Genomic DNA, 19,704 nt, shown 5'->3' on the forward strand with positions numbered 1-19,704 from the left:
GATTCAGCTGGTTCCTTGATTTAGTGAGTTTCATTTGCACTGGAAAATTCTACATGTTCAATTGTCATAGCTGAATTCTTCATATTCCTGTGTATATACACCTACAAAGAATCAAAATGCTTGTTACTTCTCTGAAAATTCACTGATGGTGCAATCTTTTTTTTTTTTTTCCTGCTTTTTTAATACCAGTAAGTAGGATGGTATCTGATGTACCTGGACCTGTAGCACAAATTTCTTGAAGAGATTCTTATTCTCTTATCTCAGTTCACAATTTCTCTTTGAGGAATTTTTTTTTGTAATAACACAAGATGATTTTTGAGCTTCCAAAATGCTTTTAAGGTCAGTAGAGAATTCATCAAAAATAATATTAGAAATTTGAGTTACATGTTAACTCTCATGTTGAAAATCTCAAACCTTTCTTTCCTGCTCAGGAGTGGAAATAAATCTATGTGTTGGCAAATGTGCAGTTACTTACTGTTTAGTGAAGGTTGTGATTTCCTGTACTAAAAGAGTGGACAACTTATCCTTTTCTGAGATTCCAGCAAGGGAAACTAACTTATATGATGATAAACTGGCATTCAGAAAATAAAATTTATTTTGTCAGGCTAGATATCGTTGTCTACAAAAATAACTGAAGGGTTTTTTAGCATGTTGTGTTTGTTAAATAGTTTTGAACACCAGTTAGGGCTTGTGTATCTTACATAAGCAGTGATGCATTCTATGGGACAGTTTCAGGAGGGGTGTGAAGCATCCTGAGACTTCAGTCAGCTAGCCTGAAAAGTTGTGTGTAGGTTTTCTCCTCTACAAGTATTGCTGCCTAATAATCTTTTGAAGGAGGAATTGGATTAGGATTTGAGTTTATCACTTCCTGTTGGGTACTTTGGGTGGAGACAGTCATACAAGATTTCATTAGCATTCTTAGTATTTTTACTTCCAGAAATACATAGCCTGGAAAGAGACAATGCTATCTAAAAGAAAGTTCTTCATCTTAAAATGAGGTTGAATTATGTATTTTCTGTCATGTTACATAAATGAAATTAGTCTTCTCTAGCTAGCCTGTTTTTCAACTAGTGTAGTGTATATCAGTTGGCTGTTTGGTTAGTCATACCTGCATTGCAAAACTTTTACATTTTCTTCTAACCTCCAAATCACTACATGAAATACAGGACATTTTGTAACATACTAATTTCAGCACTGCTATTTTTAGTTTATGAAGGGTTGGGGATTTCAGTAGAATCTTTCTTTTTTGTTCTCGAGAGCATAGTGAGCCAGAGCTTTGGTGTACTTGGTCAGGGTAGTATTTGGCAGGCACAAAATCTCTGCAGTTGCATCTTGATTAGGTGCTTCATCTAACTGTAGAATATGTGAGGTTTGTCAGCTTTCTTCCTCTGAAACTGTCAAGCAATGTCAGTTGTTTAAAAGTCACTGTCACTGAAGCAGATGTCTGCTACTTAGTCTTCAGAGTAGATACTGTTAACATCAATGTCACTTGGAGGGTTTTGGTTTGCTTTTTCTCTGCCTCAGGGTCCATTGTAAAACCTCCCAGCACACTGGCAAGAAGCAGTAGCTTGTGTAGATCAAGACGCAGTGTTGTGCCATCATCTCCACAGTCTCAGCACGCTTTGCACTCCCCTGACCCTGACATCCTCTCTGTGTCGAGCTGCCCAGCTCTCTATCGAACTGAAGAGGAGGAGGAAGCCATTTACTTCTCTGCTGATAAACAATGGTACGGAGATTAGCAAACAGCACTTGGAACTCTCGATAGGATTATTGAGACTAACAGTTTAGAATTAGAGGTTAAACCAAGCCAAAAGTTAAAGTAATCTATCAGATAATATAAATTAATATAGTCTACATGGAGCAGAGAGTTCTTGTCTGGTATGTCTGTGTAAATAGCTAGCATGTCGTATACAGTTAAGTAATGTTACAATCCAGGGTGCACTGAACTAACCCTGATTCTCCATTACAATATGTTACTGGCTTTTACATCTGAAACTAGGATCAAAAGCAATGTCAGCTACTGGGCGAAGAGGAGATGGATGGTAACACAATTCTTACAGCATGTTGAGCGTGTACCTACTCTTGTTACATGGCCTCATAGGAAAAGGTTAAATTCCTTTTGGAAGGAGCAAATGAGCTTATTGAAAGGTAGGGACACTTGTCCTGAAGAAACTTTTTGTATATGATAGGCTTAAATCTCCTTCTTTCATTTCATAACTTTTCTGACTTCACATGCCAGAAAGATAGACTTTGTTCTTTGAAGTGAGATACAAATGACTGATTCTGGGCAGATGCTGCTGCCCGCAAAAGCAAGATTGCACAAACTAATTCCCTTAAGTTTAGATAATAAAATGATGTAATGCAAGTTGTAACTTAAAATGTTTAACTTAATTTTTTTTTTTGTTTAATTAACTACTAAGTAAAAGTGTGGGTGGTGCTTTTAGACTAATGTTATTGATTAAAAATTAATTTCCTTTTTAACTGTATGAAGGAAATGGTAGTTTCATTATATTTTCTCTTCTCTCTGCTCTGACTCAGGGAAGTACAGGAAACAGGTTCGGAATGTGACTCCTTAAATTCATCCATTGGAAGAAAACAGTCTCCTCCAGCAAGTCTTGAGATGTACCAGACAATTTCTCCTCAGAAAGTCTCACCAGAAGAATTCTCACTTGAGGAATCATCTACAGGAGACTCCTCTTCTCTAACTGCAGATGTTTCTAGGGGCTCTCCTGACTGTGTAGGCATGGCAGAAACTAAGAGCATGATCTTTAGTCCTGCAAGCAAAGTTTATAATGGAATCCTGGAGAAGTCTTGCAGCATGAACCAGCTTTCAACTGGGATCCCAGTCCCAAAGCCTCGTCACACCTCATGTTCTTCGACTGGCAGTGATAGTAAACCCAGCCATGAAGCTGCTTCTGTCCCCAGGATAAGCAGCATCCCACAGGACCTCTACCAGAATGGTGAAAAAAATAAAAAGCCATCAAAAATAAAAAACCTCTTTAAGAAGAAGTGTAAGTGAGGTGGGCAGAAGGAAAGCTATAGTAATATTATAAGAACTCTATTTTTTAAATCTTTAGGAATGTAATTCCATTTGAGCATTCCAGACCGGATGCCCTAATGGAATATTCTGTAGGTCACCTATATTTAATGACTGTACTGTCAACGGTTGTGCCAGCTGTCAATGAGAAATCATTAAAACGTTCAGACAGTTTACATTAATTTCTGCCTATTTATTTCTTTATTTTTTTAGGTTGTCTTTTTCAGCTTTTTTTTTTTTTTTTTAATTTGATTTGTTGGGCTTTTTAAAGTTTATTCATAAACCATTTTTAAGCCACTTTGGACTCCTAAGCTTTAATGGACTAGTAAGCCTTCCTGGGCTTGCCAAAGTTTCTTGTTTACTGGAGCATCTTCCTATCTTTCCATAGAAGTAGGACATTTATCTACAGAACTTTAAGGAAAATAAAAGAAGTAGAACTAAATGAATTGCACTACTGTTTTACAGACTGGAACAGTCTCTGCAAGTGAAACTGAAAGACTTGTATTTGACTGAGAAGATGAATCTTTTCACTTTTAGATCTTTTGGGGTTTTTAAGTAGAATTTAGCATTTCTAATTGACTTGATTTCTGGAAATGGAAATGTCATGCTTTTATTATGGGAAGCTTTGTTAGAGGCATTTATTATTAGAATGGTTCAAGTCCTGCTGTAAAGATCATTTTTTTCCCAGGACTTTCACTGTGATTTTAATTCACTGCAGACTGTATGAGAAACAAACAAACAAAAAAAAAAAAAAAAAAAAAAAAAAGAAGAAAAAAAGAAAAAAGTAAATTACCAAGAGAACAGGCTCTTGAATCCTTATGCAAGATGGTTGTGAAACTTGACTGAAGACTGAAAAAATTCACCTCTCAAAATGAGGAGGGGGAATAGTAGCTTTTGTTTACAGATTGATAGACAATGAACATTTGGGTGAAAGTTTGTACTGTGGTAAAGATAATAAATTGGAAACATTGTTATGCTTGGGAATGTTCCAATTCTAGCTGATGCTTGTTTCAGACATGTTTCAGAGGTCCTGTTAATTGGAAGCTGTTGTAGGCTACATTGCTTATGCTTACTGCTGTGTATAAGTTATTATATTTTTTGAATTAGCTATTATTGTCTTAATGTCCTCCTTTTGTAATATTTCATACACTTTATTTTTGTATAGTTTGAAGATTTAGCTGTTCAGAGATGTCTGAAGTAAATGGTATAATTTTATAATGCATACTGTTATACTAACTCATAATTTTAGGTATAAAGATAGATATAAAGGTGAGATGACATGCTTCAGATAAAAGCAATTTTTGGGAAGCTTTTTTTGGGAGAGATGAAATTACTGTAAGAAGGTAACAAGGAAGCCTTCTTAGGGTAGCAGTAGCTAGGTGTTCAAAAACATATTTTTATTTTTTTTTTAAACAGTTGGAGACGAAAAATGTACAGCTTAAGCAACAGTGCCTTTTATTCAGTTTGAAAATATTAATACTGAGCAGGAATTTCTTCTGAGGTACATTCCAAAGAAATATCTCCTGCTGTAGTCAACAGAAGCAATTTACCCAATGATGACTAAACAGTCTCAGATCTTCCATAGGGGTGTTCTAATTGCCTCAATAGCAGGTGCCACTGCCAGGGACTTGTGATTAGGGGCTCAATTCTTGCTAATATGTATGTGATGTCCTGTGTGAAAGAATTATTTCACGGGCTGCCTACATTTTTTCTAGTAAGGAGCCTTCAAAACCTGTAGCTAATTGAAATCAAGTGATATGTCTCTCTTCCATCATTTTCTATTTAGGTTTCACTGTACATACCCAAAGTGTTCTCTCCTCAAGAAGTGGTGGTGATTTTAACAGATTTACTGTGGTTAGTGACATGGTTGAAAGAGGAGTGTTGTAAAATGGGGTGGAGACCTTGCATGTGCAAGTACTCTAAATGCCCTGGTACACTGGTTAATTCCTTAAGAGAACAGAAATAATCCAGAGTTTTGTTGTCTAACAGAGACTGATTGTAGGCCATCTATGCAGAAAATCATGGGACAAATCAACTATTTGATGAAGTTTGGAGAAGAAAAAATTAGTGGCATAGAACACAATGAGAATGTAATATTGTTCCATTATTCTCTGATTCATCAGATTGACTAGCTGTAGCTTCAGTAAAAAAGTAATTGCAAGGTAGCAATGGCCTCTTTGAACAAAGATTGTACACTCTGTACATGGCAGGCAACAAAAAGCAGCAATGAAAAAAGACTTGTGGTGAAGAACCACCTCTGCTGAGCCTTCAAGAGCTGTAGCTGAAAGTCTGATAAAGTACTTGAACATCTGCAAAGGGAACAATTACTTTTATGCAAGTAGGGAACTTCCTGTGCCTCCCAAACAACATGGAGAAGACTACTACCAGAAGTCTTGATGCACTTGAGAAGGCTATAGCAATAATTGAGTTTAAAATCAGATCTGGGGCTGGATAGTAGATCTTGGTGTGAAGTTTGAGTAATTCTGTCTCTATCATTACCAAAAAAGATAAAGTGGCATTTTAGTCCTGGAGAGTAAATATGTACACATGGAGAAAAAAGCTGACACTGAATAGTGAAAGGGCAGCACTTCTTAATTCTGATATTAAAATTGGGCAAACTCAAATACTGAGAAGCCAAAACAGACAAATTCAGTTTTCTGTATTAAGTATAAATAAAAGTGAAATAGAGATGGTATTGAACTCTTAATTGGCTGAGAGTTAAAATATTAAATATACTTTTAAAAAGACAATTTAAGCACTTCCTGGAAAAAAATTTTTTTTCATGTTGTACAGACAAATCAGGTGAGAGTTTCATATTGATAGATTTAGGCTTCGAAATGGTTAAGTCTTTGGAGCACAGACTACTCTCAACTCTCATTGTATCACCAGCTGTCCTGTAATTTTATAGCTACTTCTTAATAAGTATTAGAGAACAAAAAGCTTAAATTAATACCATCAGAAATGGTGAGTATTATATGTTGGAGAACAAACTAGTTCTACATTAATTGAGTTTAATTTTATTATTTTAATAGCCACTTGCATTTCTTGCCATTTAAATTTGTCCACAATGTAAGTGGCTTCCATTGCTCCTACTGCAGAAATTCCCATATTTAAATGGTTTGTGTCATTTTACCAAGGGATGTTGAGAGCACTGGCTCCGAGGTAGATCTTCACTGGCAGTCATCAAATCCAGTCTCAGCATTGGAGTACCTGGCACTCATCCACATCTAAGAAGTGAGACAATGTGCCTCAAAAGGTTCTCTGTTCCATTTGCTAACAGTGCAACTTGAACTCACTGGCAGTCAGTGAGTCCAGCCAGCATTCCAACCACTAGGATTCATAGGACCTCTTAGTCACTTGAGACAGTCAGCTAGTGTTGTTAGAGATTGGCTTGTTTTTTTGTTTTGTTTGTTTGTTTTGGGTGTTTCCTCCTTTTATAGCTAAAATCAATGTTCTGTTTTTAATGATCTAGTGTTTCAGAAGAATTAGGCTCTTTGCTTTTAAAATATTTTGTTAGAGTACTTTGTCAGGACAGCAGCTTCTTTGTAGAAATTGCTTAAAAGACTTCTCCCTGTTCAAGGTTGCTGTTTAAGTCACCTGTAAAATGAAGAAGTGTCAAATGTATGGTTTCATATAAAAAAGAAAAAAAACCCCAGTTCTTCCAAACCCAAACCTTTTCCACAATTCTTACTAAAGCTATATGACACTTGATTAGCATAAGAGTTTTGGGAAAGGTATTTTGGTTGCCATGGGGATGCTTTTTACCATCTTATAGTGGACTTCAAGATTAAAACAGTTGATTGTATTTGGATTTTTTGTTTTTCATTTTGCTTGGTTCCCCTCCGTCCCTCATCCCCACAGCTCAGTAATGGAACTTGAAATTGTTCATTGACAGTTCCAGGTATATGTCAACTTTTCTTCCCCCACTGGTACCTAGCTGGTGGATTACCCTCTACTTCCTGAAGAGTAATCTGCTGAAAGAGGAAAAATTCTCAATCATAGTCCAAGTAGTAATGTTATTGTAAGAATATAGTTCCTTGTTTGGAAGCCTAGAAAATGATGAACCCAAGAATACTTGATTTCAGTTTTCTCATGGTATTTATGGATGCCAGATGGAGCAACTGACTGAAAGCCTAAAAAGATAAAGCTAATTAGAAATTAAAGCTTTCAAGATTTTGCCCTTTTGCTTCCCAAAATATGGGAACATGGCTTGCACAGGAGGGAGACAAGCTAACTAGTATTTCTTGTATCACCAGCTTTTAGAATTTCAGGATAGTTTCATTCCATTTGCACGATACATTGAATTGCTACCTTACTTTCATAAGTATGCAGTGAAATGTGTTTTTTTTCCCATTCAATTACAAGCATATTTATGAGCAGTAGAGAATGTAAATAAAATTTTTTTAAAGCCAAATAGAGGAATTACTAATTCTTGGACTTCTTGTCTATTTGCTTATCTCCTTGAGCAATATGTTTAGTCAGATGAACACATTTTTCTAGTCTGTTCCAGCTGCTTTTACTATAGGGGTGTGTTACTATCTCATGCCTGAATCACTGCTCCAAATTGCTTGTAGACATTTTAATCCTGGATGTTGCATCTTCAGTATTTCATGGTGAAGTTTGCTGTGCCTGGTTGAGTCTAAGTGCTGCTAACATTTTCTGCTAGTGCCACAGATGTCGGGGTAACTAATAACCAAAAATTGCCTGTGGAGTTTGGCTGCCTGACAGTGTGTAGATGTTTAGGTCCATTCTTTGAGGCTTCAGTAGCAGTTCAAATGTGTCATACAGGTTCAACAGATAGTTTTTCCTTCCAGCCCAGTACAGAGGGTGCTTTTCTGATTCTCCACTTAGTCCTCTGTTACATAAACGGAATGCACCAATTCATATAACAATAACAAAGTGTAACAATATCAAAGTTTAAACTATTATTCCTGGGTGCTCTTGCATCTACCATTGCTTAAGCAGATGGCAGTACTTATCAATCCACTTCAGGCATTCAGAAATAAAGGAGTTTTGTGTTATCTGTTGTTTTTCTTTACAACTTTAAATCTCAAGTTTACCAAATTGCATGTGTGTTCTGTGTATTTAATGCTTCACTGAAATGAAAGTGGGAAGGTTGATTTCTGTTTAGATGCTAAGGATAACACATTTGAGCAAGGTAAAAAGAAATGCCTCTTGCTTATTAAAGAGGATGAAAAATGCTCAGTGGTATTGAATTTCCTAAGGAACACTTGCAATTTAGATTGCTGGAGATAAGAGGTACATTCAATCTCAAGGCTTTCAGATCAGTAACTTTTAAATCCAACAAAACCCCCCACTTTCTTCTTTATATGTACTCTCCAGGATATTACCTTATTTCTAATTTCTATTCTGTTTTTCACCCGGCATTAAATTTAGTAATTACAGTACTAACCGGGGTGATTGCCAAACCTCAGAGCAGTTTCAGAGAACCTTTTGTAGCATGTCTTAATGTCAGTTTTGGTTTAATATGTGCTAAAGACATCTGAATTAAAACGTTGTCCTTCACATTCCTTTTATTTTAATTCATCTCAATTCTTTGTGATCCCTCTCCTGTTAAAAAAATAAACAAGTACTGGTAGTCGTTTAGAGTATTAGAGGCTTTTTTCAGTTGGTAATTACTAATAGATAAATGATTAATAGTTGCCTTTTAAAGACTTTGTCACAGTTGGATATTGTAAAAACACCGCTGTACTTCAGGTGAATGAGGTAGAACATTGGTTGGTGTGATTCGTGTATAAGTGGCAAAGTTATCCTTTAATTATCTTTTGATTGTTTATTTGTGTCTTAAGTTAATGCTGCACAATTATTTTCAGACTTGAATTAATTTAAAATTAAGGTCAGTATGTCCAGCCCTACAAAAGTCAGTCTTCAGTTGTCAGCCATCACTCCATTCTTACAGAAATTAATGACAATCTTGAATATTTGTATTAGTTTGTTGGGTGGTAGAATGGATTCTGATAAGTCTTCAGGTGGAAGGCAGAGAACTTGTGAAGTGAACTAGGTAACCTGTGTTCTTTATCATCTTTCAAATCCATCTCCCAGTAAGATGGAGTCTCCCCATGGGAATGTAGATGTTCTTACTGCTTGGAACTTTGTAGTTAATTATAGTTGGCTCTCTAATTCTAATAACTTGCATGTGTGCTATGCTTGCTTGCTTTTCAATACCTGACAAAATCTATAGGAGATCTTGGGAGTTTGTCTTAAAAAATTGCTGTTAAAAAAAAAAAAAAAAGACTGGCAAGAGAAATCTATCAGGCTGTGAACTGAATAGAATGAACAAAGAGACCAAGTGTTGTCTAAAAGTATTGTTTAAATAATTCTTAATGAAATGAATTGGGTAGCACATCTGTTTTCACATTGCTCTCCTCCAAGCAATATAGTTAGAATACCCTACACTTCAGCAAGGCTGTTTGGGAGATGTCTTGCCCTGGTTTTATTTTTAATTTAAATAACATTGAGTTGTAGTGAGTGTTCAGCATATTAATGCCTGACTTAAAAGTTTAGCAGAATTTGAATGACTTGCATTGTTTTGTTTAATTACTTCTTTATTAAAATGTAGATACTTGCATAAAGCCCATTGGATCTGGATATATTTTAATGACATAGCAAGAAGAGGACCAAGACAAGTAAATATGTGCAAACTTTGAATCTTAAAATGTTTACTGTTCTGGGAAGAGATGTTCTCCATGCAGATTCTGCTCTTCCTCTGTTTGCTCTTGGCTTTGTGTTTGTTTTCATTAGTTGAACTAAAACAAGAAAGAAAGCCCTCAGACTGACTAGTTTCTGACTCTAATATATACACACTGTACTTGCTTTTAGCCTCACCTATTGCATGTTATAAATGCTGTACACAAATGCATTTGGAGTATTTCTTTGGTGTTGTACAGCATGATGCATTTCATTCCCTTTTCTAGTTTACCTCCCATTACCTATATATTGCTTTACAACTGGAAAAAAACCCTGAATTTTGGGGAATTTAGTCTGTTTGCATATAAAAATCTTTTTTTTTTTCCTTTTCTGTGAGTCTTATGAGAAATGTCCTGCTTGGAGAGTCTCAGACAGTATTTTCCTGTGTTTATTCATGTTACTTTGCTTTACTTTATAAGTGAAAATTGATTTTATTGATTTCTGATGTGTTGTTGCACTTAATGTTGAATAAATCTGACTTTCATTTTGAAAAGTGAAACTGTGTTAGTGAAAATGTTATGTAATTTTAATTTATCTTATCCTGCTCCCTGAGTATAAAAATTTTGATTTTTAAAATTTTTTTTAAATCTTGAGATAAGTTTTCTTGGTGGTGCGTATGGTTCTGACTAGTATTTCTTTTTTCATGCTGTTATTAAAGCTTGACAGCAATATTTCTGTGAAGGGAAAGGTAGAGACTGTTTTGTTTGGCAGCTAGGGTGCTACAGTCAGATTTGTAAATGCTGAGTCTTCCTGCTTTGCTTGAAAGATCCTTTCTGAGTTTCAGTTGTTTAACATTTTGAAGATTTGGGATTTTGGGCTTGTGCTGTTTTGTTTTCTTTTCACTCTTTCTTTTCCCTTCTGAACAAGCTGAAAAGCCTTTCCAAGTGACTGCTGGAATAATATGTAGCCTTGTGACTTTGAGCATGAGGACTGGTTTGAGACCCTGTGACTCTCTACCAGAAAAAAATCCTTGTTGTTGTTTAATATTTCTTTTAACTTGTAGCTTAGAGAAGGAAGAAGCTCAAGAAGAGCTTTTTCAAAGCAGCTTCTCTTGTAACCAAAAATCCCACTTTTGTGGAGGTGACAAGATCGTGGTAGGGTAAATCAGTGAGTGACAGCACAGGTGAACCACAGGTTCAGTGGGAATCATGTTTAGAGAATTTAAATTAGTTTTTTTTTTTCCAGATAAAAATGGATATTGATAATTGAGTCTGTATATAAATTATGTTCAACTGTACTTATTTAATACAGCCCACTTCAGAAGCAATAATTTAGTGTATGTGTGTGAGTTAGTCACTGGTTTCACTTCAGTTTGTCATTAGTGTTCTTGATTAAACAGTGTTAACAGTTTATCAATGGGGAAATCATATAGGCTGGCAAAGCCTAAATCAGCATCTTCAGAGAGCTAAATTATTGGGAACCTGCTGTTAATTTCTCCTGAAAATGTTGATTGAGCTATTAAGCATATCTTATAAGAAATGGCTTATTTTACTGCAAGATTTGGCACCCAAGCAAGTGGAACACAAAGCATTCTAATCCCAAAGGACATTACTGAGTTTTGGTTAATTAACAGCTTCAGCAAGCTGGTATGCAGTGAATTCAGGGTTTGATTTTTTTTTTTTTCTGATGAACTGCATTTGACTACTATTGAATTGAAGTCTGTTTCCTTACACTACCAAAACTCAGCTTTTAAACTGATAGTTTTCCCAATTTTATTGGGTGATGGAATAACCTGTGAAATTCTGTAGTATCCTGCTTGCCCTAGCTGAGGTGGAGGATGTGAAATAGGTTTGAAATGGGACAGGTAATCTCAGGTAAGGTCTTCTGGGCATTTAGGTGTTCCTAAGCATAGAGTGCTCCTGCTTATTTTGGTTCTGGAACAGTTTCAGAGAGGTCCACCCTGTTTGAGTGCCTTGTAAGGATGTGCTAAGTATCCACAAATATATCGATACAGCAGGAAATATTTATTTATTCGATGAATTTATTTGTATTCAAAGAGAAGTTTAGCTGAATTTTCTGTCTGCTTAATGCTGCAGTACTTGTCTGTTTCAATCCTTCCTCTTGTACTTCTGGGTTTCAAAGAAGTTAAATAGTTGAGTTCTAAAGGCCAGATTTTGTCTGTATTCTAAGAGGTCTTATCTTTCAGCCTATGGCTAATCATAACCTTGAAATAATTTTTGAACCTCATGCTGGATTTCCTGTTTTTCTCTTTGCTGCTAAACTACTCCCTCTCCAGTTTTTCTCATCAGTTTTATACAGAAGATGCTTAGCAATAGAGAAATATTCCAGAAATTATCACAATTACAGCCTGGGGGTGCAGGCACATGAACAATTGTATGGATGAAGAAAAACAGTGGGCAGGGGCACAGGAAAGGAAGAGCTGTACCATGAGTTGTTTCTACTCAGGAGTGCAGCAGTCTGCAATAATGATTGAAGGCACAAGTTAAGTATGAAAGAAGCTCAAACACAGACGATGTAATTGATATTTGGATTTTTTTTCCTCTTCCTTGCTCTTGCTCTTAAGAAATACACTCTTTTTTAAGGTGTAGATATAGGATCCTAAGGAGGCTTGTCAATGGAAATAAGCTTTGTGTTAAAAAAAGGGTCAGTTTTGCTTTCTGCTCAATCTATAGTGTGTATACATTTTTTGTAGCAATTTTAGATAAAATACTTTGAGGAAGATAAATAAAACATCAGAAATAACATCTGATATACCTCTGGAGACAGCATGTCATCTACCAGGAAGACTGCAAGATAGATTACCACCCTAAATATCTACAATAGCAAAAACTCCCAACAAACCAAACAACCAACCAATAGCCTTCCAAATTCCCCCAAACCCCATCCCTGTTCTGTATTTTCTTTTTTCAAATTGCTGTTGCCTAGTTGGAGCATATAACAGCCTGGGTAACTGCAGTGTACATTGTCAGAGATTTTGATTAATTTGAGAAGAGACATAAGAAACACACACAGACTTTTGATAAAGTTGGGAAAATTAATGTATCTCCAGTATCTAACAAGCAAAGGGCTTCTGAATGTGAAATTTTACTAACAAGGTTCCTGTCACTTTGAAGAGTTCTTGCATTCATGCATCTAGACATTGCTTGGTCACAGGTATGCTTTAAGTCTGTAGTTTCTGCTTTGACGTATGACTTCTGATTTGTAAACAGTAAGAATTCCAAAATTAATATGTAAAAGTTAAAATAAATTTCAAAAACTTCAATTTTGAAACTTCTCATAGAATACATCCTTTAAAGACAAGTTTTCTAGTGTAGACTAACCAAATATAACAATTAATTGTGTATTGGTGTTCCTGATTTCTTTCAGTCATCTGCTCAACCCATCAGTGCCAGCATCACCTTCAACATGAAGTTATGTTTTGTAGTGAATCTGACTTTTGTCTTTGTAATGCAATGAAAAGTTTCTGCAGTGCAATCCATGCTCTTCAGTGGACTTCTGCAGCCTCCAGTGCCTAAAGCAGCTCTGGGGCACCTCTGCTGCTTTCTTAGCAATGTATCTCCTCATCCTACAGACAAATCTAAAGCTTTAATTTTTTTTTTCAGGGTTCTTTATTGGAGTTTTGCTCTGTTATTGTTATTATTTATTGGCGTTTTCTGCCTGGAATACTGCAGTCCAGGCAGGTCTGGCCAGAGCTACTGTGCATTGCTAGTGATGGATGGTGTGTCTGAGAGAGCTGCTGTAGCTATTCAGTACCATTGCTAATATTAGCGAGAGACAAATATACCAATTGAAGCTCTGCAGGTAGTGGGGAAAATGATCTAATTTTTACCTAAATCATGCCAATATAAATTAAGGAAAAGCCTTCAAGGAGCTGTAGTTACTGCAGTCTTGAATCAGGTTATTTTCTTGAAAAGAAAAAAATTTGTAATATTTTATTTGTCAATATCCCAAGGTAGTGTGAATGAAAAGAAACATGGTAGCTGCTGCTGGAGTTCTGCAACCCCTTTTTGACAGTTCATGACATAGCAGCCAGGAACTGAGAAACTAAAAAAGAGTAATATGTTTGTGTACTTGATAGGGACAGTGGAGGCACCTTGTTAGATTTTTTAGTCTTTGTTTTCATTAAAGATGGAATGTGGATGAAAAAGTATACAAGAGCAATTAGATGATTAGTTTTGTTAATATCAACTAATTTATCCCATAGAATGCTCTAGAGGTAATTTACTTGTGATGAAAGAGACTTGGCAGTCTTATACAGGATTTGGTATTGAGCTGCTAATCAACAGCCAATGTGCTATTTTGCACTTTGGGATTGGGATTAGATGTGTACTGCTGATTAGGATATTTCTAATGTGGCCAGTTGTGCAAGGTAATCATCAGCTGCTGTGGTAATTTCTTTTGTGAAAGCTAACTTTGCTCTTTTTGAAACATCATATTGAGGGATGTTATATACTCTTCAGCATTAAAGCAAGCTAAAGTAAAACACAAATGGGGCTCCTCCACATTTCTGATCAGACTCTTGCTGTTCAGACCCTCATTAGTAACATTGTATGGTAATAATTTGAGACTTTTTTGGAGATTCTGTATTTTAAAAATAAAGAGCCTGCAGGAGTACTGTGGAATGGAGCTCCACAAAACAGAAACTCCAGCTGGCATTTTGAGTTAAAGACTATAAACTTCCCCATGCCTTATTCCTGATGTGTAGCAGAGAATCCAGTTCTGCTGCTCATGCTCCCCATTTTATCTAGAGCTATTGGAATCAAGTGTAAGATCCCAAATAACATATTCACTCCTTTCTCTAGGTTATCCTAAATATGCCCTTAGCCAAAATTGTGGAGAATATTTGCCCCATGCTACTTAGATCTGTAGGTAAAGGTGGTGCCTCTTGGTTCAGGTGATCATCTTTGGCTTCTGCCAGATCTTACAGCATTCCCCTGGAACCAAACTGTTCTGAGATTTGTATGGAAATAATTCAGCCTTCCTTGGCACTAATTTGCTGGAACTATTTTGGATTAGTATCTACTGTAGTTAAGAATTCTCAAGTGTTCTATTTTCCAGGGGATTTCAGACAAACCTTTATGAAAGAATTGTGATTGATTTTTTTTTTTTTGTCACATTACAACCAAACATTAATTTTCTTCTTTTGTTCCGGAGGGAGAAGGGTGTGTATGTTTTCCATGTCTTTAAAATATGCTTTCCATCCCCAAGCACTGTGTAAACTGGCATATGTTAGATTTCAAACATCAGTGGAGAAAGCAGCATTGTAATTCACACATTTTGATTTGACAGTTAGGTCACAAATATGCTAGCATTCAACTTGTTGGTTATTATTGCTGCTCCTTTTCACTAGGGAAATTAGTATTCACATCAGAGAATGACTTCTCTGCAAAGAATTACATAAACTAGGCAGGCAGCTCCATTTCTTAGCTTTTTGTGAAAAAAGCCTTTTACTTTTTACTGTATTCCATGTCAGGGGGAAGTCAAACATTCATTTAGACAGAAAGGCTTGGAAATTAAACAAATACTCTCACTGTAGGTGCAGCCTGAGCTCTGCTGAAATATTGCCTATTTCCTCTTTTTTTGTCAGGGTCTTGCAGTGGTGAATGACTGTTTTAGTGCTGTGCTCATGACATAGCACATTGACAATTTTCCTACTGAAGACTTGGGGAAATCCGAGTGTCCTACTGGGAAGCTTTTCTGTATATAAGAAAAGAGGGGATTGCAGCAGTAAGGGACACCTGCTTTGATCAGTACTGTACTGTAGGGTGTGATTGAAGCAATGGAGAATTTCAGGAACAGAGAATAATAGAAACGGCAGGAAATCAAAGATCACATTGGTATTACTTTTCAGGAAAATACTGTTGGATTGTGGATCTATAGTTGGAAGCCTCCTTGCTCCTGGAATTTTATTGCTTACTGATATGGACACCAGAAAGATTTATCCAACACCTGTGGATTTCAGGGTGGTTTAAAATATTATCCTATCAATTGGAAACACTTAATAGAGTTCCATCAATTTGCTAGCTTGATGTTACAGCTCATGCAAGTTAGCTTGGGAATTTCTTCCAAATAATGTTTTCCAATTAGATTAATGTTTCTATTGCACTTTTGTCCCCCATCTCTGTTAGCAAGAAGCTGACCATATCATACTAAGTCCTGCTGGAAGTGCAACTAAAACTTTAATCGCTGAAGCTTTAGTTGCACTTTCTTTCCACAACACTGTAGGACTGGGTTGTAGAAATACACAGAAAATGTCTGTGGTGTATGAAAACACAAGGTGCAGTCTCACTGTGAAGAACATAATTTATTATTACTTATATTCTGTACTATTGCAGGTAATTTACCTGTGTTTAGTGAAAATGAAGTGTTGTGGTTTTAATTTCTCCATTTTTTTATTGATAACACAATAGTAATGTCTTGCTCTCAGCTGGGAAGAAGTTTGCTTCATGAACCTTACACAACTTTTTACAGCCCTCTTCATCTTAAGTGGCTCTGGAAATACCTGAGAAAACTACAGGACTTTCAAAGCTGCTTTTAATGAACTGGTAGGACTTTATTCTTTCTGTTCCAGGAGACAAATAAAGCAGTCCCTGCTGTGGTTTCCCATTGCACCCCAGCTTAATATTTGATCTGCCTAGGCTACTGCTGGCTGTGCTTTGTGTGTGATTTGAGGGCTGTACTTGGTAAGACTCAACCCTGAGCAGCTCAGCCAGGTTCTATCTACATGAAATAGCTACTGCCTAGCATAGCTGTATTCACACTAGTGTGACAGGGGGAAAAACCCCGAACCCCAAAAGCTTCCTTAAAAGAAAATTGACATTGTCTACTACAAGCTCAATATCAGCTAGTGTGTGTTTGGTGTATGTATATATATGAAAATACATACATAGGTATGAAAAAATAAATCTATGGCTAAGTATTTATATGAATTCCCACTAATACCTTAGAGCAATGAATCTTTCAAATGAAAAATTTATTGTTTTTTCCATTGTCACTTTGAAGTGAGAGATTTCTTTTGTCTTCTGGCCCTTCAAAGGTGAGTATTGGCAAAGATGTGCCTTTTGATCTTTCCTCTAATGAATATAAATAGATAACACAATACATTTAGCTAAGCTTCAGAAGCTGAAATCTCGTTCTCATTGTCGCTTAGTTGTTTTGTGACTTTTAATTAGACAGTTCAATTGTTTGGTAAAATAAAGGCAATAGTGACTGGCTTCTTGCAAGGGGTTGAATGAATGTTAAGCTTCTGTTAATTAAAAGTACTATACCAGATTAAGGGATAGAACTTCTGAGAGCTAAGCATTTTTTTTCTTGCAAAGAAAAGTGCTGATTTTCCAAAGCTGCATTAAACTCTCCTCTGTTGTTCAAGATACTCTAACCTAGACATATTTTACAGGGTGGGGGGCATGGAGAAGAGTGAATGGAAAGTAAAATGAAAATCCAGGAAAGAGTATATTATACAAAGCAGGTTTCACCTTCCTTTATCTTAAACAGGGACTTTCATAAAGTGACATGATGGGGGAATGAAAAAGATACAGAACTATTGAGAATGTAAAACATAAGTGGTATGGAAACATCAAAAAGACTTTCAGTAGTACTCTCAATGTATTTCACATCTGTGCTCTAGCTATTTGAAAACCCTGTATATGTTAATGGAGTCCACACAAATAGAAGAGAGGAATGTTCAAACTTATTCCCTCATTTCTGCTCATTAGCTGACAACATTAACAAAAGTATTCTGCTAGAGCATAGTCCCTGTTTCTGTAGTTTGTATTTCCATTCTTGAAAAGGTTTTGCAGCTTGTCTTAATTGGAATCCAATGCATTTAGTGAGCCCTCCTAGCTTTTCCAAGTGTCCTGAGCTCTTACTGTGGGTGAGATGTCTACAGGTTTAACCTGCTGGTGGGTTGCAGTTAGTATATGAGAATGTCTGGCAATCTCTGATTTCTTTCTGTATGTTTAGTTTTAAACATATTGGGGGAAAGTAAGTATTTTTTTTTTTTTTTAAGTTACTTAGATCTTATTCAGTCACCAGAACATGGGCTACAGAGTCACAGAACCTTTAGGATCAGAAGGAACTATTGGAGGCTGTCTAATCCAACACCCCTGCTGAATGCAGGATTACCTACAGTAGGTTGTTCAGGACTATGTTCAGTTTGGTTCTGTATATTTCCACAGATGGAGATTCCACAGTATCTCTGTGCTGGAATTGCTCCAGTTCATCTCTGCTGTGTTACTGGTCCCAGCACCTATGTTGTGTATCACCATTGGAAGTATTGTCTGTTCAGTATTTTTATTGATGACATGAATGAGGGGTTTGAGTCTTTCATTGTAAATTTGCAGATGACACTAAGCTGGGAGTGTGTGTTAATCTGTTGGAAGGTAGGAGGGCTCTGCAGAGACCTGGAACGGTTGGATGGATGGGCAGAGTCCAATAGGATGAAATTTAATAACTCAGAGTGTCAAGTCCTGCATTTTGGCCACAATAACTCCCTGCAATGTTACAGGCTGGGGCCGGTGTGGCTGGACAGTGCCCAGGCAGAAAGGGACCTGGGGGTACCGGCTGACAGCAGCTGAACATGAGCCAGCACTGAGCCCTGGTGGCCAAGAGGGCCAAGGGCATCCTGGCCTGTGTCAGGAACAGTGTGGCCAGCAGGAGCAGGGAGGTCATTCTCCCCCTGAACTCGGCACTGGTGAGGCCACACCTCGAGTGCTGTGTCCAGTTCTGGGCCCTCAGTTTGGGAAGGACGTTGAGGCGCTTGAGCGTGTCCAGAGGAGGCAACGAGGCTGGAGAGGGGCTTGGAACACAAACCCTGTGAGGAACGACTGAGGGAGCTGGGGGTGTTTATCCTGGAGAAAAGGAGACTCAGGGGTGACCTTATCACTCTCTACAACTCCCTGAAAGGTGGTTGCAGTCAGGTGAGGGTTGGTCTCTCTCCAGGCAGCAACTGGCAGAATCAGAGGACACAGTCTCAAGCTGCACCAAAGGAAGTTTAGGTTGGATATTAGGAAAAGGTTTTTAATGGAAAGAGTGATAAAGTATTGGAATGGTCTGCCCAGGGAGGTGGTGGAGTCACCATCCCTGGATGTGTTTAAAAAAAGATTGGATGTGGCACTTTGTGCCATGGTTTAGTTGAGGTATTGAAGCATGGGTTGGACTTGATGATCTTGAAGGTCTCTTCTAAGCCAGTGATTCTGTGATCTCCCTCTGCCTGCTGGCTTGGCTCTGCCTAGTGCTTCTGGATTGTTTCAAGGGTGCAGGGTGACTCAAGTTCAACTCCTTGTCCACCAGAATCCCCCAGCCCTTCTGTCCAGAACTGCTTTCTATCCATTTGCCCCAAACAGCCTGTACTGCTGCATGGTGTTATTTCTCCCCAAATACATAACTTCAAATTTGATTTGCCTGAACTTCATGAGGTTTCTGTTTATTTCTCCTGACTGCTGTCATCCCTTGGAATGGCAGCAAAGCAACATAGCCATCTGGTGTATCAGCCACTTCTCCCCAAAATTTATCATCTGCAACCTTGCTGTTGGCACTCTGTTCCATCTTTCAGGTCATTAATAAAAGATGTTAAACAGTACTGGCCCCAGTATCAACCTCAGGGATACATTAGTGATTGTCCTTCACTTCAGCAGGCTTGGTACTGCTGATCATAGCAGCCATCTGAGCCTGGCAGTTCAACCAGTTTTCAATCCACTTTATTGTCCTCGTATCTAGTCTGTATTTTGTCAGCGTATCTATAAGAAAGTGATGTCAGACTGTCAAAAGCCTCGATGAATCAAAGATAAACTACATCCATGACTCTCTTCTCACCTGCTGAGCTCATCACTTTGTTGTGGAAGGCTGTCAGGCTGTTCAGGTATGAGTCCTGCTCTGTAAGTTTATGCTAACACATCACCTTTTGTGTGCTTGGAAATGGCTTCCAGGGTTATTAGTGCCCCACCTTGCCAGTTGGCCTGTACCTTCTTATATCTGCCTCCTTGTCCTTCTGGAAGATG

At 37.3% G+C, this 19,704-nt stretch overlaps 1 protein-coding gene across 2 annotated transcripts in view; it reads left to right on the forward strand.

Moving 5' to 3' along the window:
* The window catches only part of STIM2 (stromal interaction molecule 2), a 67,233-nt gene extending 59,782 nt beyond the window's left edge, over positions 1 to 7,451 (forward strand). For both annotated transcript variants that reach the window (XM_021554407.3, XM_021554408.3), the window contains 2 exons: positions 1,525 to 1,726; positions 2,539 to 7,451. In XM_021554407.3, coding sequence (XP_021410082.1) covers positions 1,525 to 1,726; positions 2,539 to 3,019 — 683 coding nt within the window. In that variant the 3' untranslated portion in view covers positions 3,020 to 7,451. The remainder of the gene's footprint in view (positions 1 to 1,524; positions 1,727 to 2,538) is intronic.
* Positions 7,452 to 19,704: the final 12,253 nt, after the last annotated feature.

This window comes from Lonchura striata, chromosome 4 (assembly GCF_046129695.1).
Source record: "Lonchura striata isolate bLonStr1 chromosome 4, bLonStr1.mat, whole genome shotgun sequence".
Classification (NCBI taxonomy): domain Eukaryota; kingdom Metazoa; phylum Chordata; class Aves; order Passeriformes; family Estrildidae; genus Lonchura; species Lonchura striata.